Raw genomic sequence first — 27,816 nt, forward strand, 5'->3', positions numbered from 1 at the left:
ATACTTCTTTGAAAGGCATTAAGCTTGTGTGATGTTGAAATATTTCAAATGTTAATTGCCCTCCTTAACTAACCAAATTGTTTAATATGCAATACCGTCGTTTCCAATATTCCAACATATTGAATGCAGATTGGTTCCTAACATTCGCCAGGGGCTTAATTCACTAAATTCTCAAAAAAATCCCTCTGCATTATTGTAGAGCAAAAAAAGTTAGAAAGTTTTTGTTTAACGACACCACTAGAGCACATTGATTTATTAATCATCGGCTATTGGATGTCAAACATATGGCAATTTTGACACGTTCATAGAGAAAACCAGCTACATTTTTCCATTAGTAGCAAGGGATCTTTTATATGCACCATCTCACAGACAGGATAGCACATACAACCTTTGATATACCAGTCGTGGTGCACTGGCTGTGACAAGAAATAGCCCAATGGGCCCACAGACGGGGATTAATCCCAGACCGACTGTGTATCAAGCGAGTGCTTTACCACTGAGCTACGTCCCACGTAAAAAAGACATGCAAGGATGATTTTGTGAATGTGAATTCGGCCCCAGATATTTATCTCAATAAAAACTATAACACTTGTTTAGAAAAAGAAAAAAGCATTTATCACGAAATGTGAATACAGTTTTCCATACATCATTGGATACTGAACTGGATTAACATATCTTAGATATTCTAGTACACAGTGATTCTAAATACAGGAATTTATCTATTGCCGATTGTCTAAGTCATTGGTGATTTCTGAAAGATAGCTATATGATTTGTCATCACAGATTAAAAAATATATGAACTGATCCTTTAACTAAATTTTAAAATCTGTTAGCCAGTGAATATTATGGACAATGCATTTTGTAGTTAGAATAATGATACAACATGCAGCCCCACCCTCTCCCTGATTCTTTCCCAATATAAAACAATAACTATATACTGAACTTAAAACCTGAATAATTTATTTAAAAAGAAAGGTATTTGTATAACTTTAATGAATACAACAAAAATCCAAAATATAGATTTTATTTCACCATAGGGAAAATGTACATATGCACAATAGTACACATTTTTTTTAGAAACCCGCTAATTTTATCTGTAAAATTAATAGTGAAATCCTCAAGAAAAAAATTCCACAAAATCATTTGACTAGCAAATAACCAAAAAAAGTATTGAAGACGTGGAATTAAGTAGGCTTTGATGGCACGTCGAAAACGTCCAAGGTTATTTGGTCCTCTTAAAACACCAATTCAAAAACGTTTTAAATTATATCAAATAATGGACATAGCTTATAACTTCTCCTCCTTCAACCCCAAACATCTAAATTATCTGTGAATATTTAACTACCAGAGAAATTATCCAGCAGAACCATCTACATTGCCATGGTCACAGCACAAACATCACCAACATACCCATTTTTTGTATCCTCCCTCACCTCAAATAACCCATCTTCTGACTTTGCATTGCAGTGCTCAGTATCATTTCATTTAATAATTTTTGGCGAGTACATAAAATGTAACTCTTGATCACTTGATGTATCGGTAGTCAAAAACTCCACATTTAGGATTTATGTTTGTTGGTTATGCAAAGTTTATCGTGAAATATGTACCAAACATTCTTTTTTGGTGATGAAATCCTACTAGACCCATTTTCCAAACATGATTCATAACCTTAGTTAACAGGTCTATTGTTAATGTTTGCAAACTAAAAAGGTCATACCACAAAGCACCAAAGATATACATCACCATGCCATACAATAAATGGCAATGTTCAAAAACAAAATTCAATCGTAAAATAATAAAATTCAAAATCCTGAGACAGTTCTCACAGAAAAAAATAAAAATAATAACCATTTCGCTCAAACATTAACATACAATTAAAAGCTTCCTATTAATAACCACCATAAAACAGTTTTGGTAGCTGTTTTCAAATTATTCACAAATGATTACTGGACAAAGAAGTTGCCATACCAAGCCTGTGGCAAAAGCTATGGCACTAATGGGTACAAGAGATTAGCACCTAACAAAGTTGAAGAGATGAGAAATGGGATGGGTTTCTTAAAAAGAAAAGATGATGTCAGAATGGGATAAAAAAACACAAAAAAACTGACAAATAAAAGGAGAAAAAAATATGATTCTGAAGGTTGAAAAAGAAAAGGGAATACAGATTGCAAGATGTCATGAAACACAAAATTAATACAACAAGGGTTTCTGCCAGAGTACGGAGGGTAACATTACATACCCTAAAATTTTGGAAATTAATGGACATACATATATATTTGTTTTAGATAAATCATAAAAAAGAAATCTGTTTAAAATCTGACAAAGCACATGAAATACAATGTCCAATTTTAATACATTCAAACATATAACCACTTATAGTCCGTCCCATCATTCTACAAACATAATTTTTGTAAATAATTTCAGTTTGGTTTAATGTAAGAAGAAAGTAAAAGTGTTTGGAAAATAACAAAAACCCCACTATTTGTGTGTGCAATTTAGAAAACAATCCGCTCAGAAATAAACAACTTATAGGAAATTTCATAGTATGAAGAAAGGTGTTCCCTGTGGGATGGACTATAGTAGATACCTGTTATGGTCTATTTTGTTTTTATTCCGTACCCTCAAATTATTTACTGGCACAAAGCCTGACAACCGATGTTTCTTGTAAACAACCTTTTTCCACAATCAAGATTATTGCAACATAAAATAAAACTAATACTGGATATACGGCCCAAACCTAAGAACATTTCTCCCAAATGACAATTTTAGTAATTATCCATTTTCCTCAATGTTCACAGAGAAATGAAGTAAGTCTAACTAAGTTTATTTCGGATGTTTTTTGTAGAACTCCAAAATATCTTGCACATCTTCCTTAGATCCCATGAATATTGGACTTCGCTCATGGATGTTTTTCGGTTCGATGTCGAGAATCCGTGTTTGTTTGTCATCATAAGCCAGACCTCCTGCCTGCTCTATGATGAATGCCATGGGGTTACATTCGTAGAGAAGTCGTAGCTGAAAAATAAATATTTAAATTATAATCTGAAAAAACCCCATTGATTACTATCATTTAAAAAAATTATCAATCTGAGAGTACTGCTGAAGCAATACATTGATTTATTAATCATCGGCAGTAATGGATGTCATACAGTTGGTAATTTCCACATATAAGTCTTAGAGAGGAAACCTGCAACATTTTTAAATTAGTAAGTGAAAAATGGGCCCACCTACAGAGATCGATCCCAGACCATGGGAGACAACTGATACTGTCATACAGACTACTTCTACCTAATAGCAATAAGGAATCTTTTATATGCACTTCCCAACAAACAGGTTAGCATATTCGTGACTTTTCATATCAGTCATTAACCCAAGTACTCTGACCGTACGAGAGGAAGACAGACGTGTGGACAGTTATAATGCTCTGATTACTGTACGGTATATCAAAACTGTTTGGTAGGCACAGACTGTACAGTTTTGATATTCAGTTTTTTCTGCCCATAATGAGAGCATCATACTGTCCACACATACTAGGGTTTCTGCCAGAAGGTAAAATGGGTATGGCGCCATACCCAAAAATTTTGCAGATTTTTTTTTTTAAAGTTAACCTTTTGAAAAAATTAATTACTCTATCATTTCTGTATGATTTTCTTAACCCTAATTCTCAACTTAACCCATGGTCTTTCTCAGGGAAGCCCTCCATACCCCCTGTTGACTGTGGTTGCATTCACTTCCATAGCACCATACCCAAAAATGTCTTTCTTGCAGAAACACTGCATGCTGTTAAGAGTACTTGGACTAATCAGTCATGGGACACTGTTTGGAACAAGAAAACGAGCAAGTGAGCTATATCAAGCCAATAAAGTTAAAGGACGTTTTTGTTTAAGTTACCCAGAGAAAAACCTGTACTAACCTTTCCTTTTGGTGCTTCTGATGTTGAAGGGTACATGAAGATGCCCCCATAAACCAGAGTTCTGTGTACGTCTGCTACCATTGACCCAATGTATCTCGCTCCGTATGGCTTACCAGTCTGAAAAACAATATGAAAATACCTAAACTAGAGTTCTGTGTACGTCTGCTACCATTGAACCAATGTATCTCGCTCTGTATGGCTTACCAGTCTGAAAAACAATCTGAAAAACAATATGAAAATATATAAACTAGAGTTCTGTGTACGTCTGCTACCATATGGTTTACCAGTCTAAGAAACATTAAAAAATACATAAACTAGAGTTCTGTGTATGTCTGCTACCATTGAAACAATGTATCTCGGTCTTTTTGGTTTACCAGTATGAAAAATAGCAAAAATACACATAAACTTGAGTTTTTTTAGTTTTGTGTTACCATAGAACCAATATGTCACACTCAGTATCATTTACTATTGATAAACAATGGTAAAAACACTTCAGCTAGAGTTTGGTGTTCATCTGCTACAACAGAACCAATATAAAGCCTATCTTACTCCATATGGCTTACCTACTTGTCTGAAAAACAACTGAAATAAGCATTCCTAGAGTAGACCTACTGCTAAACACATGTCCAAACCGGACCCAAACAAGTTTCATATCTTCTAAGTTCATGGGCCATAACTCTGTAAAAAATGGGTAAATCGCTACACATTAATGTAACAGAAACCTCAACCTTCACTGAGGGGATTCGAGCCACAGACTCTCAGTGTGAGAGTCCAGCGCTCTACCAACTGAGCTAATAAGGGAAATTCCTCCTAGCTACTGTCAGTAGGAACACTTTATACCAACACTACTACATTAACATTTTATAAATTTTCATAGAAATACTCCACAAAACTGAAAGCTGGCTAAACTACAATTTGTTTCAGTGTTATCCCTGTCAAACCCATAATAAAATAGGTGTGGGTTAGATAATAAAATAGCAGGTAGACTTACTTCAGGAAACTTTCTACTGTGGATATATTCCGATACGGCTTTGTCCCAGTACTTCTGATATCCCTCGTTCAGGGAGTAGATCTTTCCTCGTGGCTTGCACTTGATGTTTTTCTCGGTCAGCAAAAACTCACCAATTGCCTGAAAAATATTCAAACATGTTAATTACTGGCTAATAATTAACCCAGAACCTGATATTTATTGTAGACCCATGGGTTCCTGCTTCAGATATGTGCATTAAAACAACTCAGGACGTAGCCCAGTTGTTGTTAGCGCTCGCTTGATGCATGATTGGTTTGGGATAGATCCCCGTCTGTGAGCCCAGTAAACTATTTCTCGTTCCATGACTGGTATAACAAAGGCTATGGTATCTGCTATCCTGCCTGTGCGATGGTGCATATAAAAGACCCCTTGCTACTAATGGAAAAATGTAGTGGGTTTCCTCTCCGAAACTGTGTCACGATTGCCAAATGTTTGACATCCAATAGCCGATGATTAATAAAGTAATGTGCTCTAGTGGTGTCATTAAACAAAACAAACTTGTTTTTTTTTAAACAACTCATTCAAATTTACAAGTTAGATTCTTTACTTGATCATGAGAACTTTAAAGAAAAAACAAAATTATAATCTGAAATAAAACTTTTTTTTTAAATCGGTCTTTTTACAAACATAAATTCAAGACACCTGTTTTTCACTTCAGTTGTTGTTGTAAACAAGTTAAGCATATAATATTAGTTTAATGCAGTATTCCACATATTAAATGTAATTCAATTTAAATAAAAAAACAAAACAAAGTTATTAAACTACGAACACTCACAGGATCATACATGAAGGAATGGACTCCATTTCCTGTTGACAAGACCACCATGGTAGCACTGCCATACAGAGCATATCCCGCGGCAACCAGCTTGTTTCCGGGCTGAAGTGCGTCACTGGGATCGATGGGAGTGGTGGTTGTCTGCAAAATAATTACAACATAGTAAAACCAGGCAATCACCTGTTAATATACGGTGCTTTCTGTATATACCAAGCATTCTGAGAGTACTGCTAAAACAATACGTCTCTTACCGAGCTCAAAATGTTTTCTTCTCTCCTAAATTCAAAGGCCATAACTGTTAAAATGAGTAAATTGCCATGACAATTAAACTTGATAGATAACAGTACTTGATAAAGCAATATACCAAATTTCATCTCGGTATCTTCAGGCATTGAATGCCTGAAAAAAAAACCATTCGGAAAACTATATGTGGGACAGACAGAATGGACAGACAAAAGGACAGTGATGACACATAGTTCCCCATTAGTGAACTAATATGCACCTGATTAACGGCCAACTTGTATAATGACCATATGTGTATATATGGACAGCTTGTAAAACAGGTCAGTTCAGAGGGTTTTACGTGCACATTCAGAGCAAGCTGTTGTAGCGCACGCCTGTCGTAGGCACAGCATTGTATAACAATTACATGTACAGTATATAAATGATGTTAAAAAACATCTTATATGACAAGCATTCTGAGAGTACATGTCCCCTACAGGGCCAAACATATTCACTGGTCATAACTTTTTGTCAATAATGGGCCATTCCCCATGCAAGTAAAACTTGATGTGTAACTCTACATGATAAAAGCTATACACAAAATGTCAGTTCAGTACCTTGAGGCCTTGTGAAAAACAAGTCTGGACAATTATATGTGGGATGGACAGACAAAACCTACAGTCCCCTCTGATTAATATTAATAACAACAATTGTAGTACACGTGGGTTTTAGCATATGTTAATAAGTTACAATTGTAAATAAATTAGCATTTAAGTAACTAATGTTTTATTTCAGGCTGTTTGCTTACAAAGTATACATTACAGATGTATTAAGAAGTATCCCAAGTAATTAATATTTCTTGTGGCAGGCTATTCCTGTATTTAATAGATTTCATTATTTCAGTGTAACCAGTATGGACTGAAGCCTAACCTGACAAGCACTCATGGTACAGCAGTGTGTGTGCTGTTCACCTTTAGCTCACTTGTATTGATCTATTTCTATTCTTTTCATTGGCTAACTCTTAACACTGTAAAGTTTTTGACCTGAACCTAACTGAACTGCTACACAATAATAATAATAATAATAATAATAATAATAAATTCTTTATTTAGTGAGGGTAACACAGTTAGCAAAAGCTAATCTTCCCTGAGGCCCTCAGGTACAAACAATACAAAATTACAATACATACATTTATGAACAAATAGAAAATACATATATGGCAATAAATATATTGTGACGGAACATGCTCTTAATTTCGTTTTCGCCTGTGGCGATATTAATTGTTTTAGAGGGCCGTGTACTTTTCTAATACACACCCAGCCCAGGTGCGGAGCCCAGGTGGCCAGTAGTTACGTAATACCTCCGCTAGTGCGGTTTTTACAACCGTGAATTTGGCGACTAGGCGTCATTAAGTTTGACCATCTGAGAAAAAAAATACCGCTTGGTCGCTGTGGAAAATCCTCATGATACATGAGGTGCCGCGATGTACCCCCAGGCGATATTCTGATTTTTATAATAAATAGCTAGGGTTTTAGATATATCGGGGAGAAACATATTGGAAGGCGTCCAGGGGGAACGTTAGTCCGTCAGGACTGGTAATTATATATTTTCTGCTCTGTGTATAACCTTGATGTGATTGATGTGACTTTAAATATTTTAATACTGTATTATACCAATATTATTTAGACAGTGCTGCCGGTCATCTGATGCAGTAATCTGTAGGCTCACTGATCTAATATATATAAAAAGCTTAACCAGTTGTCCTAGAGGACCTAGGTAAACTGTAGGTTAGTGTCTTTATTGTGATAGGTACCAGTATTAGTCTGTATTACAAGGTTATTGAATGAGTAGTTAGGGTTAATTAAAAATTAACCAGTTAGGAATAGAGTTGTAATTCCTTTATTAATTAAGTTCCCCTGGAAGCTTTATTAATTAAATTCCCCTGGAAGTGTTTCTCCATTATCACACGTGTGTGTTAGCGTTTAAAATTATCACACGTGTGGGTGTTGTGTCACGGTGAAGTGATTAGCATATTGTGTAAACTAGACACCTAGAGATTAACTAATTAAGTGATCAGTTCTGGGTTGTTATTATTTGTTTTTGTTAATTAACTACTGCGGCAGTACATTTGTCAGTGTAGGTTAATACAGTTTCCAAAGTGTATTGTGTTTTTGTTGTGTTTTCTAGTGCACTGAACGTGCTATAATAATATATACTTTATATAAGATCTTATCTCTGATCATACCTAGACGAGCCAGCGGGTATAACTGCCTGTTACAGAGAGATCTAATAGATATACAGTTAGGAGAGATATTTGGGACAATCGTGTTTCATTCAGTTACGGGTATTATAGGATCCCCGTGACAGGAGTGAAAATTGGGGCACTCGTCCCGGATCTGAAACGGGACACGCATATTTAAAAAAGTATTGTTTGTAAATGGGGGCTTTATAAATAATTTTTACAAATAACTAGAAGTAGCAACGTTGTTCACTAGAAAATTAATTAATAATAAGTGCGTCATATCTAAACATGGATAAGAATTTGCTGGATAGGCCTACGCTCAGTGTAGTGGAGATTAAGCGAGCACGTAAGGCCGAATTAGTTGAAATCGCGGGTGAGCGAGAAATCGATTTAACATCAGCTAAAACCTTAGGAGATATAAGGACAATTATTATCCAGGAAGTTTTTGGTGATAGTCCTGTTATGGAAGACAGTGAGATTGTTCCAGAGATAGAGATAAATGAGTTAAGTGTGGAACAACAGTTAGCTTTTAAAAAGCTTGAGTACGAAAGAGAAGAACGTGTATTAGATAGAGAGATAGATAGAGAAGATAGAGATAGATAGAGAGAGAGAGACAGAGAGAGAGAGAGAAAGAGAAGAGAGGGATAGAGAGAAAGAAGATAGAGAGCGTGAAAGGGAAGAGAGGGATAGAGAGAGAGAGAGAGAAAGAGAAGAGAGGGATAGAGAGAAAGAAGAGAGGAATAGAGAGAAAGAAGATAGAGATAGAGAAGATAGAGAGAGGGATAGAGAGAGAGAGAGAGAAAAAGAGAAGAGAGGGATAGAGAAGATAGAGATAGAAAATTCCAGTTAGCAAAATTAAGGGTGGAACATGAGTTAAAGTTGAATACTGAAGAAGTCAGACGAGAAGTAGGAAATGGGTTTAACATGTCGGAGGCTTATAGATCAGTATTTGATGACCAGGAGGTAGATATGTCTTCCAACTTTTTGAACGGGCCGTTAAGCAGCTAAATTGGCTGCAGTCTAAGTGGACATTGTTAGCCGTGTCTAAGTTTAAGGGGAAGGCTAGCGTAGCTTATAATTCAATGAGTGATGAGCGATCAAGCCAGTACGACCTAGTTAAGGCGGCAGTGTTGAGGGCGTATAACTTACGACCTGAGGATTATCGTTTACGGTATAGCGAGTTGAGAAAAACGCAGGGTCAGTCTTATAGTGAGTTTGTGGCTAAGAAGGCAGGGATGTTTGATAAATGGGTGGTGTCTCATCAGGTAGAGTCATATACCGAGTTACGGGATTTGTTGATCTTACAGGACATTAAAAATGGATTACCAGTTAGCTTACGTATTCATTTAGAGGATCGTAATGTCAAAAAGATAGAGGAGGCAGGCATAGTGGCAGATGACTATGTGTTAATACACAAAGCTCAGGCAGTACAGGGTAATAAGAAGAAATTTCAGCCAGGTTTTTCCCGGGAAGGTAACTATCGGGGAGAGTCATCTAGTTGGTCAGCTAGTCAGGCAAGGAATGCACCTGGTGGGCAAAGTAAGGATAAGCCTGCATTATCAGCCAATGCACGAACTTTTCGTCCACATTGCAGTTACTGTAAAAAGGATAACCATCTTGTCGGGGACTGTTTTAAAAGGAAACGCGATAATGCGCAAGTGGTCGGTTTAGTGAGGTCAGCTCCGTTAGCGAGAGAGTTAATGGTTAGTCCCTTGGCAGAGAAAGTAAACCCGTATGTGTCCACTGGTATGGTTTGTGATATGAAACAAGAATTGAGTCCTAAGACAATATCAATCTATCGAGATACTGGCTGTTGTCAGTCGCTGATAACGTCAGAGTGTTTAGCTGGTATTGAGAATTCAGATACAGGACGTAGTTTGGCTTTCACCTCAGTTACTGGAGAAAATATGGTTGTCCGGTTACACAATGTTTTCTTGTGTTCGAAGTTTGTGACGGGACCAGTCATTATGGGTGTTGTAAAGGACTTGCCTGTTGAAAACATAGTTTTGTTGGGTAATGATTTGACTAGTCAGTGTTGTCAGCCGATATGTGACCAATTGTTAATTAAAGACAGCCCTTTACCAATAGAAGAGAGTGAGGTTGATGACATTAGATATCCTGCGTGTGTAAAGACTAGGGCTATGGCCAGTAGGGTAACACGATACCCAGAGGATATTTGTGATTTGTCTGATTCGTGTGTGAGCCATGAAATTGGAGTGGATGAGGTTATCAGTAAACTGGTAGATAAGTCAACTGAGGAATTAAATGTGGTGGAACCTGTTGATCTCCCACAGAGGGGAAATGAACCAGTTGTGTTTGATAGAGGGGACTTACCTTGTAATAGACAAGAGTTAGTTCTAGAGCAGGGGGCTGATCCAAATTTGTTGGCAGCTCGCACTACATTGTTAACTGTGGACAAGGGAGTATTAATGAATAAGAGAGTTAGAGATAGAAAGGATAGGAAGCAACTGAGCCATGCTCAGAGCAAAATAAAATCAGTGTTTGATAGGAAGGCTAGGAGTCGGGAATTTAAACCAGGGGATAAGGTGCTTCTGTACCTTCCCATTAAACGGGGTTCTGTGCAGAACAGGTATTTCGGGCCCTATGTTGTGCACAAACGAGTTAATGAGACAGGGTATGTGATAAACACTCCTGATAGGGTTAGGAAAAGTAGGTATTGTCACATCAATTTGCTAAAAGGTTATTTTGACAGACTGCCGATAGTTCCAGTGCTACCTGTCCAAATTGAGAGTCACTCAATTTCCTGTGATGGCGTCAAGACTGCAGAGATCAAATTAACCAACAGCCAGATTCTAGCAGATGCATCGGTTAACACACCTTTTGTTTTAATGTAGTATATTTCCCTATTCCTAGAGTAGAGGAAATATTAAAAATTAACCAGTTAGGAATAGAGTTGTAATTCCTTTATTAATTAAGTTCCCCTGGAAGCTTTATTAATTAAGTTCCCCTGGAAGCGTTTCTCCATTATCACACGTTTGTGTGTTAGCGTTTCTCAATTATCACACGTGTGGGTGTTGTGTCACGGTGAAGTGATTAGCATATTGTGTAAACTAGACACCTAGAGATTAACTAATTAAGTGATCAGTTCTGGGTTGTTATTATTTGTTGTTGTTGTTGTTAATTAACTACTGCGGCAGTACATTTGTCAGCGTAGGTTAATACAGTTTCCAAAGTGTATTGTGTTTTTGTTGTGTTTTCTAGTGAACTAAATGTGCTATAATAATATATACTTTATATAAGATCTTATCTCTGATCATACCTAGACGAGCCAGCGGGTATAACTGCCTGTTACAGAGAGATCTAATAGATATACAGTTAGGAGAGATATTTGGGACAATCGTGTTTCATTCAGTTACGGGTATTATAGGATCCCCGTGACACATATATACAAATTATATTATTTAAATTGGACCAGTAGGGGTCTAATAAACCACCTGTGCCAGAAAATACCTGTTTACTGACTGGAACATTGCAACTAAACAATGATCAATGCTAATGTGCAGTTTGCTACCATAAAGGGCATTGTCACCACCCCTTCCAAATCTGCCCCCATTTTTAAAAACTTTACCAATAAGGCTAGCGAATTGAGAGAGAGAGAGAGAAAGTATCTTTAAAATGCCCCTATACCACTAAGGTTTCCGGCATGTCTGTCCCAGTGAATTGAAATACTTTTTTTTGTGTGTGTGTAAAAGTAAAAGTACTGGGCCCATATCTTAAAAAAAATCTTAGCCTATGAAATCCATCATAAACTATGATGTCACTATGGCGTTTGCTGTACTGACGTCACATATCCAACGATGATTTTTACGATTTTGTAGCACTAAGATGTCTTCGAAAATATGGACCCTGGGGCCTAATTCACTAAACTCTCGCAACTTTGCGATCTCGCAGTGCAATGCTAAAAGACTTGCAAAGAGGATGCTTTGTTGTCTAGCAGAGCCTAAGAGACCTTTGTGAATTAGGCCCCTGGTCTGTAAAGGACAGTTACTCACCTTCCTCCAGATTCCAAATATTGAACCTATGGACACAAGGCAGTCAATATTTGATGAGCCGTCCAAAGGATCAAAACACACTATGTATTTTCCCTGTAAACAAAAATTAAAATAATAATATAATACAAACATTAATATTGCTACATCAATTAATGTTCTAAAACATCAAGCTCAAAGGTTTAACGCTGAATTTTAGTTTTACCTTCCAAAAGAAGCAATAATTAAATTTCTATTTAAATCATTAGTACATGTATTTGGTTTTTTATTTGGTAATGTGAAAAAGCCATATATAATTTGTGTATGACCTTGGATCCAATGACCCCACCCCGCCACACCAACTGAACCTCACAGGCCCATAGGAACTGAGGTGGGGAGGCCTATGTTATGCATCCATCCCCAACTTGAGGACGAAAATGTTTAGTTTTTTGTCCTACTCTATGAATAAAGATTAAAATGTGGGCTGTGCCCTCCATTAGAAATTGTGCCACACCAAATATCATTACTACAGGTTTGCCTCAGACAAGATTCTACAACTGAGCTGCACCCCACTGCCAGATGATGACAGTCCACCCACCATGTTCCAGTAGTGATGGGAATCAGTTGGAATCTCATGATCCATCATCAGTTATATTCACCAATTGATCAACTTTTAATTATACAGTTAGAGCAATGAACTTAAGGAGTTGAATGTTAAGGCCCATGAATCTATTTACTGTTGTGTTAATTATGATAGACCCTACAAATAGCTATTACAAGGGACAATATTTCAAAATATTAGTCAACCGGAAGTCGGTTCACAGTAGTGGATCCACGGGACTCCAGGGGGTCCGGAACCCCCTTTTTGAAAACCGACCATAACCTTTAAGGGGAAACGTGATTATATTAACTGTTCTAAATGCTTAAATAATAAAAATATTCCATTTGGACCCCCCTCCCTTTCAGAAATCCTACATCTGTGCCTGGTTCACTTGAGTTTTACTTAGGTAACTAATTGTTTGGTTACATGAATATAGTTCTAGTAACCGATGAGTTAGACCTACCTAGCTGTAAAACACTTGAACTACGGTTCTATGCTACATTAATGGTTCAAATTTATTAAAAAAATAAACTGATTTTCAATAGGACTACTGATAGGTACTTTTAATTTTAGAAATTAATTGTTCACCACGTAACCAATTGGCGATTCATGTGATTTTAAAGTTGCATTACCGAAACACACACAACATATTTTTTTTTTTTATCAATTCCTTCATATAAAGTGTATGAAAAAATTGCAGTCAACATTTTTCATGATGATGGATTTTTCTTATCAATCATGTCAGTAGAGCCAAACTGATAAATGTTCAACTATACAGTAATAAGTCATTAGAACACCACTAGTTTTCAGGTCAAAGGACCATGGTTACTATTTCATAGCTGTACCCAGGGCTTCTAGAATTTGTTTTAAATCCACTAGCTATGGGATCAGTGAACTAAAAGATTTACTAGTCATGATTAAAAATTCACTAGCCCTACATTACTTCAAGTTACCACAATTTTACTAATTAATAGTAATAATTGGATATGTCACCTAAAGAGGGAGACAAAGCTAAAACCACTAACATTGGGTGGTGGTAGTGGTGGGGGCAGGATATTCATATTTACAAAACAGACTTAAGTGCAGCATTTGACATTGTTTTTTCACTAACTATCGGGCATGGCAATAGTAGTTATTTACTAGCCCAACATTGAATATCACTAGCAATGGGAGTGGGGCTACCATATTCTAGAATCCCTGTCTGGCATGACAATAGTAGTTATTTACTAGCCCGACATTGAATATCACTAGCCATGGGAGTGGGGCTACCATAACCTAGAAGCCCTGTCTGGCATGACAATAGTAGTTATTTACTAGCCCATCACTGAATATCACTAGCCATGGGAGTGGGGCTACCATAATCTAGAAGCCCTGACATCACTAGCTTTCAAGCAAAATGGCCAAGGCTATTATTTCATAGCTGTACCCCATATCTGTACATAACAATTTGATTTATAATATATTGATTGTATGTAGGCTTGTTTTACCCTTCTCTCGGTCTCAATTTCAATGACCGTTTCATTTTCCTCCGACACCAACAAACATGTTGTGTATGAAGATCGCAGCATGTTGACGAAAAGGTCATTTGAGAGAACATCCAGCTTTTTGACTTGGTCCCCCGTCACATTTATTGATCCTGCAATGCCATATCTGGAAAACAAAATCCCACCAAGTGATTATAGGATACAGAACATCATCAAAATGTACCATAGAAGAAATCAAATGATGCCTGATCAATAATAAAATTGAAGGAGTTAAAATCTTATTTGAAAGTTAAATGAATTTAACTTCTAGTAATTATTGTGTACCATATGGTACGTTCAATCAACAAATTACTTTAGTAGCCAAAAATATCATATTTATGGCAACTGAAGTAATCTGTTGATTAAATATTAGCATAATACAGGTGTGTACTTGTCAAAAATAAAACAAACGTTAAATTACAGGGTCAGCAGAAAATTATTAAACTTCAAAAATTGCAAAAACCCAGTTCTTTTGTATCAAATTACAGGGTCAGCAGAAAATTATTAAACTTCAGAAATTGCAAAAACTCAGTTCTTTTGTATCAAATTACAGGGTCAGCAGAAAATTATTAAACTTCAGAAATTGCAAAAACCCAGTTCTTTTGTATCAAATTATAAGTTATTACATAAATTATTTTGCAAAATTAAAATAAAATTTGCCAATTGTTTTTAAAATTCACATTTGGTGAATTTGGTGAGTGCCAGAGCTTTCCCTGGTTTATATGGTGGTACTTGAGCTAGAAAAAAGAAGTAGAAATCAGGAATTCCATTTAAGTTACTACATTCAATGATTCGATCCATTTTTCCTCGATTGTGAAAAAAATACGGGGTCTTTTACATGTTGTTTTGTGTCTAAATCTGGCCCTGCCCGCTACCAATCCTGTGGTACATATATCCTGTCTAAAACAAAAGTGCTTTTTTTTAGTAAAAGCAGCCTATTCTCAATTGACCAAATATCGAAATGACCGTATGTTTTAAATATTCATTTCTTTGTCATTTTCAAACTCACAAACTCTTTACTAGGGCTGTCACGTTTACATGTTTCAATGATATCGTTTTGGTTAGGTTATCTAAACGTTTATTAAATTTGTAAACATTTAAAGGGACATACACTAGTTTTTAAACACTAACGCATATTTTTGACTATTATAACAATTTTTGACAACTTCATACTTTACTTAGATTTTATTGTTTATAATATTATCAATTTCCGTACATTCGAAGTGTTTTTAGTCACGCTGGTGTTTTTAATATTACAAAATGTATTTCTTATATTTTTAAAAACGCACGTGCATCTGAGAAGTAACAGTTATGGAATCGAGTTTTAGTCTATTTTTAGAGGGTATTTCACCTTTTCAAAGTCACAGACTCATGTTTCACTCAGTTGTAACTTTACCAAAATGTGTTACAGGTTTGTAGATTAAGTAAACTTAGTGTTAATTTTCACCGGTAGAACTAGGGTATGTCCCTTAAAAAAAAAAATCACTATATATACTAGTCATTAATATTTTTTGTCAGTTTTGTTGATAAGCAAACAATATATAGTTGTTTTATAAAGAAAGTCTCTAGTAATTTTACATGTAGTTTTAAAATAATTTCAATATATATATTTTAATTTCTATTGTATTTTTAAAGGTAGCCTTCCTTTTTCCTTTTCAAGCATTGCTGTTTTTTTAAAACATAAAATGGTATCATAACTAGATGATTGTTATGGTTCAAAATCACTCTACTGTTTGTATTGGCATATGATAACAGATTAAAAGTAAGGTGATAAACTGGCATTACTCACATGATGTAGGCCCTGCGTATCAATAGAGTTGATTTAGGCCTACTGTCACGGGGATCCTATAATACCCGTAACTGAATAAAACACAATTATCCAAATATCTCTCCTAACTGTATATCTATTAGATCTCTCTGTATCGGGCAGTATAATACCCGAGTGGCTCGGCTCTAGGTATAATCAGAGATAAGATCTTATATAAATATATATATGTAGCACGTTTAGTTCACTAGAAAACACAACAAAACACAATACACTTTGGAATTTGTATTAACACTATGCTGACAAATGTACTTGCCACAGTAGTTAATTAACAACAACAATATATAGTAACAACCCAGAGCTAATCACTTAATTAGTTAATCACTAGGTGTCTAGTTTACACAGTATTCTAATCGCTTCACCGTGATACAACACACACACGTGTGATAATTGAGAAACGCGGCCAGGGGAACTTAATTAATAAAGGAATTACAACTCTATTCCTAACTGGTTAATTTTTAATTAACCCTTAAATACTCATTCAGTAACCTTGTAATACAGAATTAATACTAGTACCTATCACAATAAAGACAATAACCTACAGTTTACCTAGGTCCTCTAGGATGACCGGCTAAGCTTTATCTTACCAAATACTCGTATAAAAATATTAGAACAGTGAAGCCTACAATTTACTTCGTCAGATTACCGGAGACACTGTCTAAAGAATATTGGTATAATACAGTATTAAAATATTTAAAGTCACATCAATTACATCAAGGTTATACAACAGAGCAGAAAAATATATTTACCAGTCCAGACGGACAACGTTCCCTGGGAGCCTTCCAATGTTTCTCCCCGATATATCCTAAATCCTATCTATTTATTCAAAAATCTCAGAGACAGCGAATATCGCCTGGGGGCACAACACGGTACCTCACCTATCAACTCCCAGAGACGGTATTTTCTCTTAGATGGCCAGACAGACCGACGCTAGAACCCATGGTCGTAAAACCGCACTACCGGAGGTATTACGTAACTACTGGCCACATGGCCTCCACACCTGGTCTGGGTGTGTATTAGGGGGTACGGTCGCGTGGGGGTATTATGTAACCAAGCTGCACACAGCCCTCTAAAACAATTAACATCGCCAAAAGCGAAAAGATAAGAGCATGTTCCGTCACACCTACTTTACTTAATCGTATAATATAGTTGAGCTAAACAAATAATAAAATATTATTTTCCCTCCGCAAGATAGAACTGACATCCGACATCATTAACTATTTTTCAAGTATCTATGTCATATCGTGAAGTATGCCTTTGAGGTGGCCGCAGTTACATTAATTGTTATTCAGGAAATACTCCAAAGTGTTGGCACATTCAGATAGTCATATAGCTCAGTGTCCTATAGCATTATTCTATTACATATAATAGTGTAACAGGATGACTGGGTTTTTATACTGGATAGTTACTTATAATTAATAAATAAAAGACTGAACAAACACAATTTGAAAGGTAACAACTTAAAAAGGCATGTTATACAGGATACACAAAATAGATAAATAATAAAGTTGTATGTTTATTTCACAAAAATTATGTTTCTGACTTAAAGACCGAACGTTCTCAGAAGTTAATCAGACTTTAAAAAAAAGCCAAATATCCACAATAAACCAAAGAATCGAAGACTTGAAAGAAGCCCACATGTTCTAAACCATCTCTTTAAATTGCGAGATGTGAGGGTGACAACCAACAGGACCCAATGGTATCGATCGTCGGGACTCCCAACGTTACGTATGCCAATTATGATGTGCACAGCTAAATTGGAGACAGCCAACAAATATGTAATACAGAACCTCTCATACGTTGTTTTCGCTTCCTATTTATTGCACAAGTGCAAGAATATCTACCACGAGATCGCATAGCAGTCAAGTGGTATTTTCTTCACAAAATAAACAAGTGCAATAAACAGGAAGTGAAAACTACGTATGTGAGGTTCTGTATTTATTACATACCTTCTTTTATTTTTTACGGACACAGTTTTTATTTCATAAATGTATTAATCCATCCTCTCATGGACTTACTTATCATTATGAATCATACTCTGTGGCAATATTTAAAATACTGTGCCGTAATTTGTAAATCAGGCTACAGCTCTCTATAGTCCAAAGATTCAGTGGTCCGAAGGTTCAGTATAGTCCAAATGTTTATAAACCTAACCCCGGACTATTGAACCTTCGGACCATTGAACGTTCGGACTATAGAGCGGTCCCCGTAAATCATACTGTATGAAGGCGCTAACATCAGTAAAAATAAAAAGTGAATTCCCCATTTACAAGTTCTTGTTCAGATCGCACATATGTGATAGAAAATAAATACTTTGAAAATGTCTATCACTGTAGTAAGATTGAATAGGTATGTAGTAAACTGTTGTCTGACAGAGGCTTCCTCCAAACTCTGAGCTATACATACACATTGTTACTATTATTTACAAATAGGACAGGCCCGTAGGAATGACTTTGAGAGTTGGGGGGGGGGGGGGGGGGCACTGACGGATCGGGTACAAACTCTATATCAGATTTTGGTTACAATGGCAAACATTAATGTAAAAAAAAAAAAGGCTCACAAGTGAAGTTAGCATACACGTTACATGTAAGGGGGTGTTACTAATTAGGGGTAGAGGAAGAGGGTACTGTGTTCGATTTACGTAACATTTTTCAAGACTATATGTTATTTTTATTCATTACTTAGACCTAAAAAGGAGTTTTTTGGAAATGCATTGTCATTCTAGGATCAATCCCCATCAGCGGGTATACAAAAAGACAATGGTATGTGATATCCTGTCTGTGGGATGGTACATATAAACGATCTCTTGCTAAAAACAAATGTATCGGGTTTCCAAGGCGCATGTGCAGGGATTTCAGTGGGGTTGGGGTTATAGACTGTGTTGAGCGAAGTTTATATGGGGCCATGCTCCCCAAAAAAATACATTTCAATTTTGTTTAAGCTTGGGCAAGTAAGGGTTTCGACCTCCAATACCCTCCCCCTGCACATGCACCCGATTTCTCTCTAAGATTATATGTGAAAATTACCAAATGTTAGATATCCAACAGCAGATGGAAGGAAGGATAGGATAAGTTTTATTTAACGATGCACTCAACACATTTTACTTACGGTTGTATGGGGTCGGATGATTATTAAATCAATATGCTTTATCTTTAATGTCGTTAAACAACCCCCCTCCCAACTTTACCCTTTTCAAACGAAATAATATGTACATGTATTTGAATTTGTTGATTTTAAGACGTAAAATTAAGAAGTGAAAACATTCATTGTCTACTTTAGTATATTTTATTTAAAAAATATATACATGACTGTGTTACTAGTATACAAACTAAACTTTGAAAGTTCTACTAACACTTTATAAAATATCAATTCTGAAATAGGAAGGTACGACTGTCGATAATATGTTGTCAAGATCAAACCGGTTTTAACTAAAGACTCTAGTAACGTATCCTCAACCGAACGTTCTTCGTACAGCGCAAGATTTCTCTTTTAATTTTTTGAGACGAACCCTACAATTTGAAATCGGCAAACGCACGTGTTAACTGAAACTGACAACAGGCTGTCGTTTGTGCTTTGCCGAGCTATGGCGGCACAGGCGACAAATCAAGCGTATACGTTTGACGATATCCGTTTGCATTTGAGCTTGTATTTCACATTTGTACATGATGTTATAATATGGTAACCAGAGAATGTAACTTTAAATGGTATTGTTTTCGTTTAATATGTTCCATTTAAACATTTACAAGAATTGTAAACATGACAGCCCTATTCTTTACACAGGTTCCCCCCCCCCCCCCCCACAGCCCCCTTTCCTTTCTCTCCTTTGAATTTCATCTTATTTCTTCCAGATTTGGCAAGTCCTCCTATCTTTCAACTTCTTTCGCTTTCCACCTCCACATCCCAGTCCTTGTCTCTCCAACCGCGACATGTGCTTGTCTCTTGTGGCTATCTGTACCACACACCTGCCATTCCCCATCAGCTTTTTTAGCTGTGGGCTTAGTCTGACCTCTTCGGGGAGTGTTCAGTAGTTACTTCTGGCATTGTTAAGAGGCACTTGTAACCACCTACTATACACCCCTACTACCTGCGGTCGTTAGTTAGTGCCGTAGGTCAGACCAGCTTCATTAGCGGCACTCTTTATACAGTTTTAATTTAAACTTTCAATTTTTATATTGATGATGATAATCAGTTCATTTATATATTTACCGTTGTTTGACACTCAATAGCTTTAACTTTAACTTTAAAATCTCATAAACCCGTGTTATTACAAAGAGAGCGGTCAATGACCAGAAATGTCAGTATGCTGACAGCCCGGTCCACTGATATCATAGGTTGACAGGTCTGATAAGTAACAGGGTCACTACAGGTTCAAATGCGGACTGTTATAATACTTTAAATACTAAACAAACATTTACTAAGAGCAATGAGTGTTTTATCGTGGTACTCAAATGATTTTGTTAAAACTGCTTGGCAAGGGTATTATATTTATTCAGGGCTAGCTCTGGGTGTGTAAAAATTTTTGCCATATTATCTATTAAACTAAAAAAAATGCCGAAACCAAATACAGTCAAATCTGCCCTAGCAGCCACCTGTAATCAGCGGTCACCTGTCTAATGCGGCCAGCGGCCACCTAATGCGGATCCCAAATCACTAAAATACCTGTATTAAGCAGCCACATTAAATGTTTACTGTTATATAAAAGGGACATTTTAACAACAGCGATAAGGCGTAGCAAATAACCAATCTTCACACCTTCAGGAATATTAGTAGGCCCTACCCATTCAGGCCCGACATCTCAACTGTGTATCAATTAAGAAAGTATGACTTGGAATGCATCTAATTGCCTTTGAGCAGGCTACGCTTGACATATATAAATTCACTTACTATGACAATACACTGCATGAAGCAGGAATTAAATACTTAAATGGAAAAAGAAAACAAACTTGTTGAGAACGGTTAATTTAATACATTCCAGTTGCTTTTTTTTTTTTCTGAAGGAGGCGACATGTCAAAAGTTGATTTATAATCAACTGTGAAGCACAGATCCGTTAATTAGCAGTACATACAGTAAAACAAGAAATAACAACAACTTTTTTATGTGGCAACCTATAATGAACGGCCACCTGTCTTAAGAGGCCATTTTTATCTACTCCCTTGTGTCACCTCTTAAAACAGGTTTGACTATTATTTTTAACAAAATATTAATCATTACATGAAATTATTTCACCAAATTAAAATAAAATACTTTTTCACAAGGTAAAACTGAACTAAAGCTTTGACATAATTCACTAGTGTAAGAACCTGGTGGCTAGGGAGCACTGGCTCCTCCTCAAAATATTATGCACCCCTCCCCCTCCCCCATCCAACCGAAAGAAAGAAAAGAAATAATCACCAGGCCTGCAGGAATTTCAACCAGGGTGGGACACAACAAAAAAATTGTTTTGTTGTGTTCTACTCTCTCTTTCTCTCTCTCTTTATATAAAGATAAACATATGGTTTGTGTTCCCACACACACTAGAGGGTGTTCCCCCACACACTAGAGGGTGTTCCCACACACACTAGAGGCTGTGCCCTCGCCCATACAGTCCACACATTATTGCTACTGGCCTGGGACCTAATTCACTTGTGACTGAGACAGCCGTCTGCACATTAACTTTTGACCGGGGTAATCTAAAGTCCGAACGACTGAAGTAAACTGAAGGCATCTCTTACCCAGAAGTTACGAATAGTTATAATATCTATAACTGGTAATCCTAGTATCATGACCTGGTAAATTGTAGGTCCTCTGAATATTGGATGTAGGGAAGACTGAGGATAATAATTAATTATTCTACGGTTGAGGGATGTTTTAACTGTGAGGGGTAACTATATCCCTAATTGCCAAGTGATTAAGTTTACATGTGGTGCTCAGCCTAAAGGTGGTGTGACACTGGTTGTAAAAGGTCATGTAAGTGCTGCAACACTTACCTAGCATTCTACAATACATATTTGAAAACTAAACTAGTGTTGTTGTCTTTCTAGCGAATTTAATGTCAACTTATTAATATTATTAATAGTAAATATATATATATGATCTTGTTCCCTGAATACACCTAGAGCCAAGCCATTCGGGTAGAAAACTACCCAATACAGGGAGATCTATACTAATGGGAAAAAGTACCTGTGCATGGTAAAAAGTTGAATAAAATCATAATCGCAAGTTGTAAAATAATAACATTTTCAGGAGACATGTGCCCAACCATTATGTTCAAAACTTTATCCTCGATATTGCAATCGCACGTGTTGTTCATGTGCCGCACATGCATGACTCATAACCTGATTTGCTGATCACGTGGTACAGGTGCACATGTCCTTGTTCATTTTGCAACGGAAAACGGTAGAGGACAAAACCACTGGCTAGAAAAACAACTTTGTTTAATTCTAAACGGGGTCGACGTCATGCCACGCCTATCTGAATTTGAACATCACCGTGCGGTCGATATGCTCGAAACTGGAATGGCGCATAACGAGGTCGCAAGATGTTTTGGCGTGCATCAAAACACAATACAGAATTTGTGGCGACGTTACCAACAGCAGGGCAACACCAGAGACAGATCACGTTCAGGTCGCCCGCGTGTGACGTCACAAGCACAGGACAATCATATTCGGGTAACACATCTTCTGAATCGATTTCGGGCGGCAACTTTGACAGCAAGAACCATCCCTGGTTTGAGATTAATCAGTGCCAGGACAGTTCGCAACCGTTTATTGGAGCACGACATCAGGCTGCGACGCCCAGCAATACGTCCTATTCTGCTACGACGTCACCGAAATGCGCAATTCACCGACGAGTCCAGATTCCATTTGGACGGAAGTGACGGTCGAAATCGAGTCTACAGACGTGTTAACGAATGCTACGCTGACGTTTGCGTTGTGCAGCTTGCATGTTTCGGCGGTGAGAGCGTCATGGTGTGGGGAGGCATCACATCACATGGGAGGACGCAGCTGGTGATTGTGGCTGGAAATCTGACTGCCGTATGCTACAGGGATGAGATCATAAGACCGCATGTGCTCCCGTTCCTTCAAGGTCAACATGGTGCCGTCATGTTGTAGCAAGACAACGCTCGCCCTCACGTCGCATGTGTAGCGACCCACTTCCTGGGACAGCAGAATGTCAACACACTGCCTTGGCCCGCTGTTTTGCCTGACCTGTGGGACGAAATGGAGAGACGCCTACGTCTCCTGCCAAACCAGCATTGACCGTGAACCAACTGGGTCGTGACCTTGTTCAGGTATGGAACAAGATCCCACAAGGGTTTCTGAACCATCTGGTGTCATCAATGAGACGTCGTTGTCAGGCCTGTGTGCACACACACGGTGGCCATACACGGTATTGACATTGTGAACTCACTTTCGACGCCACCCATCTTCATGACCCCAGAGATTGGTAACGACAATGCCAGACGTTTTTTTTCTGGATTTGGTATTGATCGTAAATAGCAAATAATGTGCCAAATAATTGTGTTGATTTACTTACAAATTATAAGAAAACACACCACTTTTAGTAATGCACATGAGCTTTTTTCCACTAGTATATATGTATAGGTTGGGATATTTGGTGAAATACTGTTACACCCATTACGGGTTTCTGATTCTGTTGCCGGGCAACTGAGTGGTGGGAGCAGTTGCCGGTAATGGCTTTAGAAACTCTGTGACATCACTAAACTCTCGCAACTTGCGATATTGCAGTGTAAAAAGAATGCCAGACAACTCGGACCCGTGGACAACTCGGCCCGGACAACTCGGCCCACGTCGAGACAGCTCGGCCCAGAGTTCTGAGACAACTCGGCCCACCACAAGACAACTCGGCCCGGAGTCCAGAGACGACTCGGCAAATGCACAATATTGTCTATTGTTGAAAACGTCCCGAAACGAAGTGTCATGTCGGATTGATAAATTGCTGATCCATTTATCTTTGAAGATAGTTTCCGCTGTTCGAATAATGGCGATGGTACAACGTGGCGTTGTTCCATGAGGAACAGCAAGATGACGTGCCCAGCCACTGTTCAGCAGACCGGCGACACCTTCGTCAACGGAACCAGGGCACACGTCCACGGACTGGAGGGCGGCATCCAGACAACGCTTGCCGTCAAAGCGAAGGTAACGATAATAAGAATGGTACATAATATATATATATATATATTTGTGTTTGACAGGGATGTGGAAGGGGATCCGGGAAGTATATCCTGGCTTGCCAATCAAGGGATGCTGCTTCCATTGGAACCAGGCTGTCTGGAGGAAGGTGCAGGAGCTCGGACTTGTACAACAATACCTAAATGACGACGGCATGTGCAAATTCATAAAGAAGATCTTCGCCCTTCCGTTCCTTCCTGCAGAACACGTGGAAGCAGCCTTCGACGGTCTAAGAAGAGCAACCCAAGTTCCAGGACTGGTGACCCTCTTGGATTACGTTGACCGCACATGGATGAGGAGCAGCGTGTGGTCGGTGGACGCCTGGTCAGTTTTTAACCAGTGTGAGGACGAACAACGATGTGGAGGGCTGGCATCACAGACTGAACCATCGTGCCCTCGGAACAGCCCCTCCCTTTTACAAGCTGATCCCAATGCTGCACAACGAGGCCAGGCTGATTCCGCTGATATGCTGGTTCGTGTCGGAGAGGAAGTTGCTACGGCAACAGAGGAAGGCCTTTGTAGATGTAAAGGGCAAAATCTTTCAACTGTGGGGACGGTACACAGCTGGTGACGTGTCGACGTCTAGGTTTTTATCAGCCTGTGGGAAACTCTACGCCCCTGTTGCCCACTGACTTTTATCACATCTTTCTATGTTCTTTTGGTGATTCTGTATTATAAAATATATGTAGGTGGTCGAATTAAAAATAAAAGAGAAAATGTACTTTCTCGTTCTGCTTCCCGGGTTTTTTAATACACCACTCTTGGATGTAGCACGTTGCGGCAGTCATTTTGATGTAACAGAAATTGGTCTGCACATGTCGTAGTTTTACTGCTTTGGCATATAAATACTGTATTGATTGAGAAATACTAGGATAAACTGTTCAATTCTGCTACTTGAAAATCTGATTTCGACATATAGCCGCTTTCTGCAAGTATCAATGAACCCGTATCAATAACTCGGGGCCGAGTTGTCTCGGACAAGTCGGCCCCGAGGCCGAGTTGTCTGGGCCGAGTTGTCCATGGGTCCGAGTTGTCTGGTCCCCTGTAAAAAGACTTGCAAAGAGGATGCTTTGTTGTCTAGCAGAGCCTAAGAGACCTTTGTGAATTAGGCCCCTGTTCACCAACACTACAGCATATATCTGACACCTGGTCAGAAGACAGATGGAGGGAATTTTGTGCCACCACAGGCCAGCAAGCAGCAAGGAATCTTTTATATATACTTTTTCAGACAGGACAGTGCTTACCACGACCTTTGATATACTGATCAGTAATTATGTACTAAATGGAATGGGGAATGGGGAAACTAGAGTTCCTAGGTGTTCAGTCTTGTGAACCTCAGGTGAGCGCCTTACCATTTAGCTACATAATACATCTCACCTCACAATCACCCCACCCGTTAACATCCGACATCCGCAAATACAAATTTGTATGTACTACATCTAAAATGAATACAGTAAATAAGCAGCTGATATGTAAAGCCAGTTTATTATTGACTAATGATAGATGAATATACTTTCCATAACCATGACCTCACCCTGAGACCCCATGGTACTGCCCTGAAATCGGCGACCTTGTAGTAAATCGCTTTATGTAAACAAACAGGGATAGGTCAAACAATGTGTACCTTGTAAAGGCAATGACCTCGGGTTGACCGAAACTGCGGTATAAACAATGACATTTTTAAAACACATATTTAATGACAATGTCAGTGTCACAGTGTGCAAAAATATTTCGAATAATCATGTTTGACATAAAACGTTCCACTACACGGACGTAAATTAATAAAACAAGGACTGAATGCCGTTAGCGGCGTTAATACAAGGCTGGCTACGTACAGACTGTGTATTCCAGCTTTACGGACAGCCGACGAAATAGCCTTGATTGCCGTCAGAATCGAGTTGAGTAACTGGGTCAGGTCACCGGTCGCCTGGGGAAACCGTCGCTGTTCGTCCAACACAAACCGCGTCAACGTCTGGCAGTCGGTGTCAACGCCACTGGAAGTCGACATCTTGGAACGTCCACAACAACGTACGAAATATCACACACTGTAGACAGACAAAGCATCAAACGCTAGCGACTGAACAGCGTGCACCTCACTGTCAAAAGGAGAGTATCACGTGACTGCGGCGATTTAACGGATTGGGTGAAAAGGACACGCCTCCCGATGTATTCCACAGCTGACAAAGGCAACCACATGGTAAACGTGTCTATCTAAACAGGCTCGGATCTACATTTGGGGGGTGGGGGGTGTTAGTAGGGATGGAACTTCTAGCCTATGGGTGCGCGCACACATAACCATATTGCCTGAGATACATACGTAATCTATCATACTATAGGCGTCGAAACATGCCAACAAAGAGTCACTGTGGGGGTGGGAGGTTGGTGTGGGTGGCGGTGGCGGTGGCAGTAGGCTAATATATCCACGTTGCTCCAATGTCCTCTAGCCCCGCTCTGTTTATATGTTGTTTTTGACCTATAAACAGGACAGGGACAGAGGACATCCGAACTATAATATATCATGATATAGTTCAGGGTCCGGTGCATCCCCCACCTCAACTCCCATCCCCCGCCGCTTCCGACACCTATGTCAACGCCACAAATTGTCTACAGTAAACTACAATAGAATACAGACAATACAATTCTGATACCAATTTATTTATATTCATCAATATATACAATACTTATGGGCCATACTTTTATTAATTTACCGTATTCGCGCACAATACAATACAATTCAAATAATTTATTTCATATATGGATCATATAAAATGGCATGGCATACATTGAACAACATAATAAGAACACCAAACAAAATGAACATATATTCAAAGGCAGAGACACAGTTCGAAAAGTTTTATTTTATCTAACTTCGGGGTGTGTGGGTTGCAATGCATATATGTTCAGAAGAAGGAATGTTTTATTTAAAAAAAGTAAAGTTTGTTTTATTTAACGACGCCACTAGAGCACATTGATTTTTTTAGAGGAAACCCGCTGTCGCCACATAGGCTACTCTTTTATGACAGGCAGCAAGGGATCTTTTATTTGCGCTTCCCACAGACAGGATACCACAAACCATGGCCTTTGTTGAACCAGTTATGGATCACTGGTCGGTGCACGTGGTTTACACCTACCCATTGAGCCTTGCGGAACACTCACTCAAGGTTTGGAGTCGGTATCTGGATTATAAACCCCATACCTCGACTGGGATCCGAACCCAGTACCTACCAGCCTGTAGACCGATGGCCTAACCACGACGCCACTGAGGCCGGTGTGTTTTATTTAACGACGAACTAAATACATTTTAAATTACTGTTATATTGATTCAGTCATTATGGTTAAGGACCACACAGATAATGAGAAAGGGAATTTAAACCGCTGTCGCCACGCAAAGGGCTATTTTTGTTGATTAGAAGCAAGGATCTTTTATATATGCAGCATCCCACAGACAGGATAGTACATACCATCGCCTTTGTTACACCAGTTGTGGACCGAGACAAATGCCCGTGTATCCACCGGCTACGCCC

The 27,816-nt window shown here is 38.3% G+C and overlaps 1 protein-coding gene across 1 annotated transcript; it reads right to left on the reverse strand.

Moving 5' to 3' along the window:
• Positions 1-592: 592 nt before the first annotated feature.
• LOC121386490 (fructose-1,6-bisphosphatase 1-like) lies at positions 593-26,414 on the reverse strand. The gene is made up of 7 exons (XM_041517407.1): positions 26,128-26,414; positions 14,260-14,422; positions 12,196-12,288; positions 5,719-5,859; positions 4,905-5,042; positions 3,914-4,030; positions 593-3,015 (listed from the first exon to the last, which is right to left on the reverse strand). The coding sequence occupies exons 1-7, from the start codon at positions 26,298-26,300 to the stop codon at positions 2,824-2,826; spliced, it is 1,017 nt and encodes a 338-aa protein (XP_041373341.1). The 5' UTR covers positions 26,301-26,414; the 3' UTR covers positions 593-2,823.
• Between the last annotated feature and the right edge of the window lie 1,402 nt (positions 26,415-27,816).

This window comes from Gigantopelta aegis, chromosome 2, assembly GCF_016097555.1.
Source record: "Gigantopelta aegis isolate Gae_Host chromosome 2, Gae_host_genome, whole genome shotgun sequence".
NCBI classification, from domain to species: domain Eukaryota; kingdom Metazoa; phylum Mollusca; class Gastropoda; order Neomphalida; family Peltospiridae; genus Gigantopelta; species Gigantopelta aegis.

Bases quoted from the DNA above. Each gene is read 5' to 3' on its own strand.
- LOC121386490 (XM_041517407.1), bottom strand. From the start codon at position 26,300: ATGTCGACTTCCAGTGGCGTTGACACCGACTGCCAGACGTTGACGCGG. The intron at 5,043-5,718 runs GTGAGTGTTCGT...AATATTTTTCAG, and splicing joins ATTCCTTCATGTATGATCCT to GCAATTGGTGAGTTTTTGCT. The intron at 4,031-4,904 runs GTAAGTCTACCT...ATTGTTTTTCAG, and splicing joins ACAGTAGAAAGTTTCCTGAA to ACTGGTAAGCCATACGGAGC.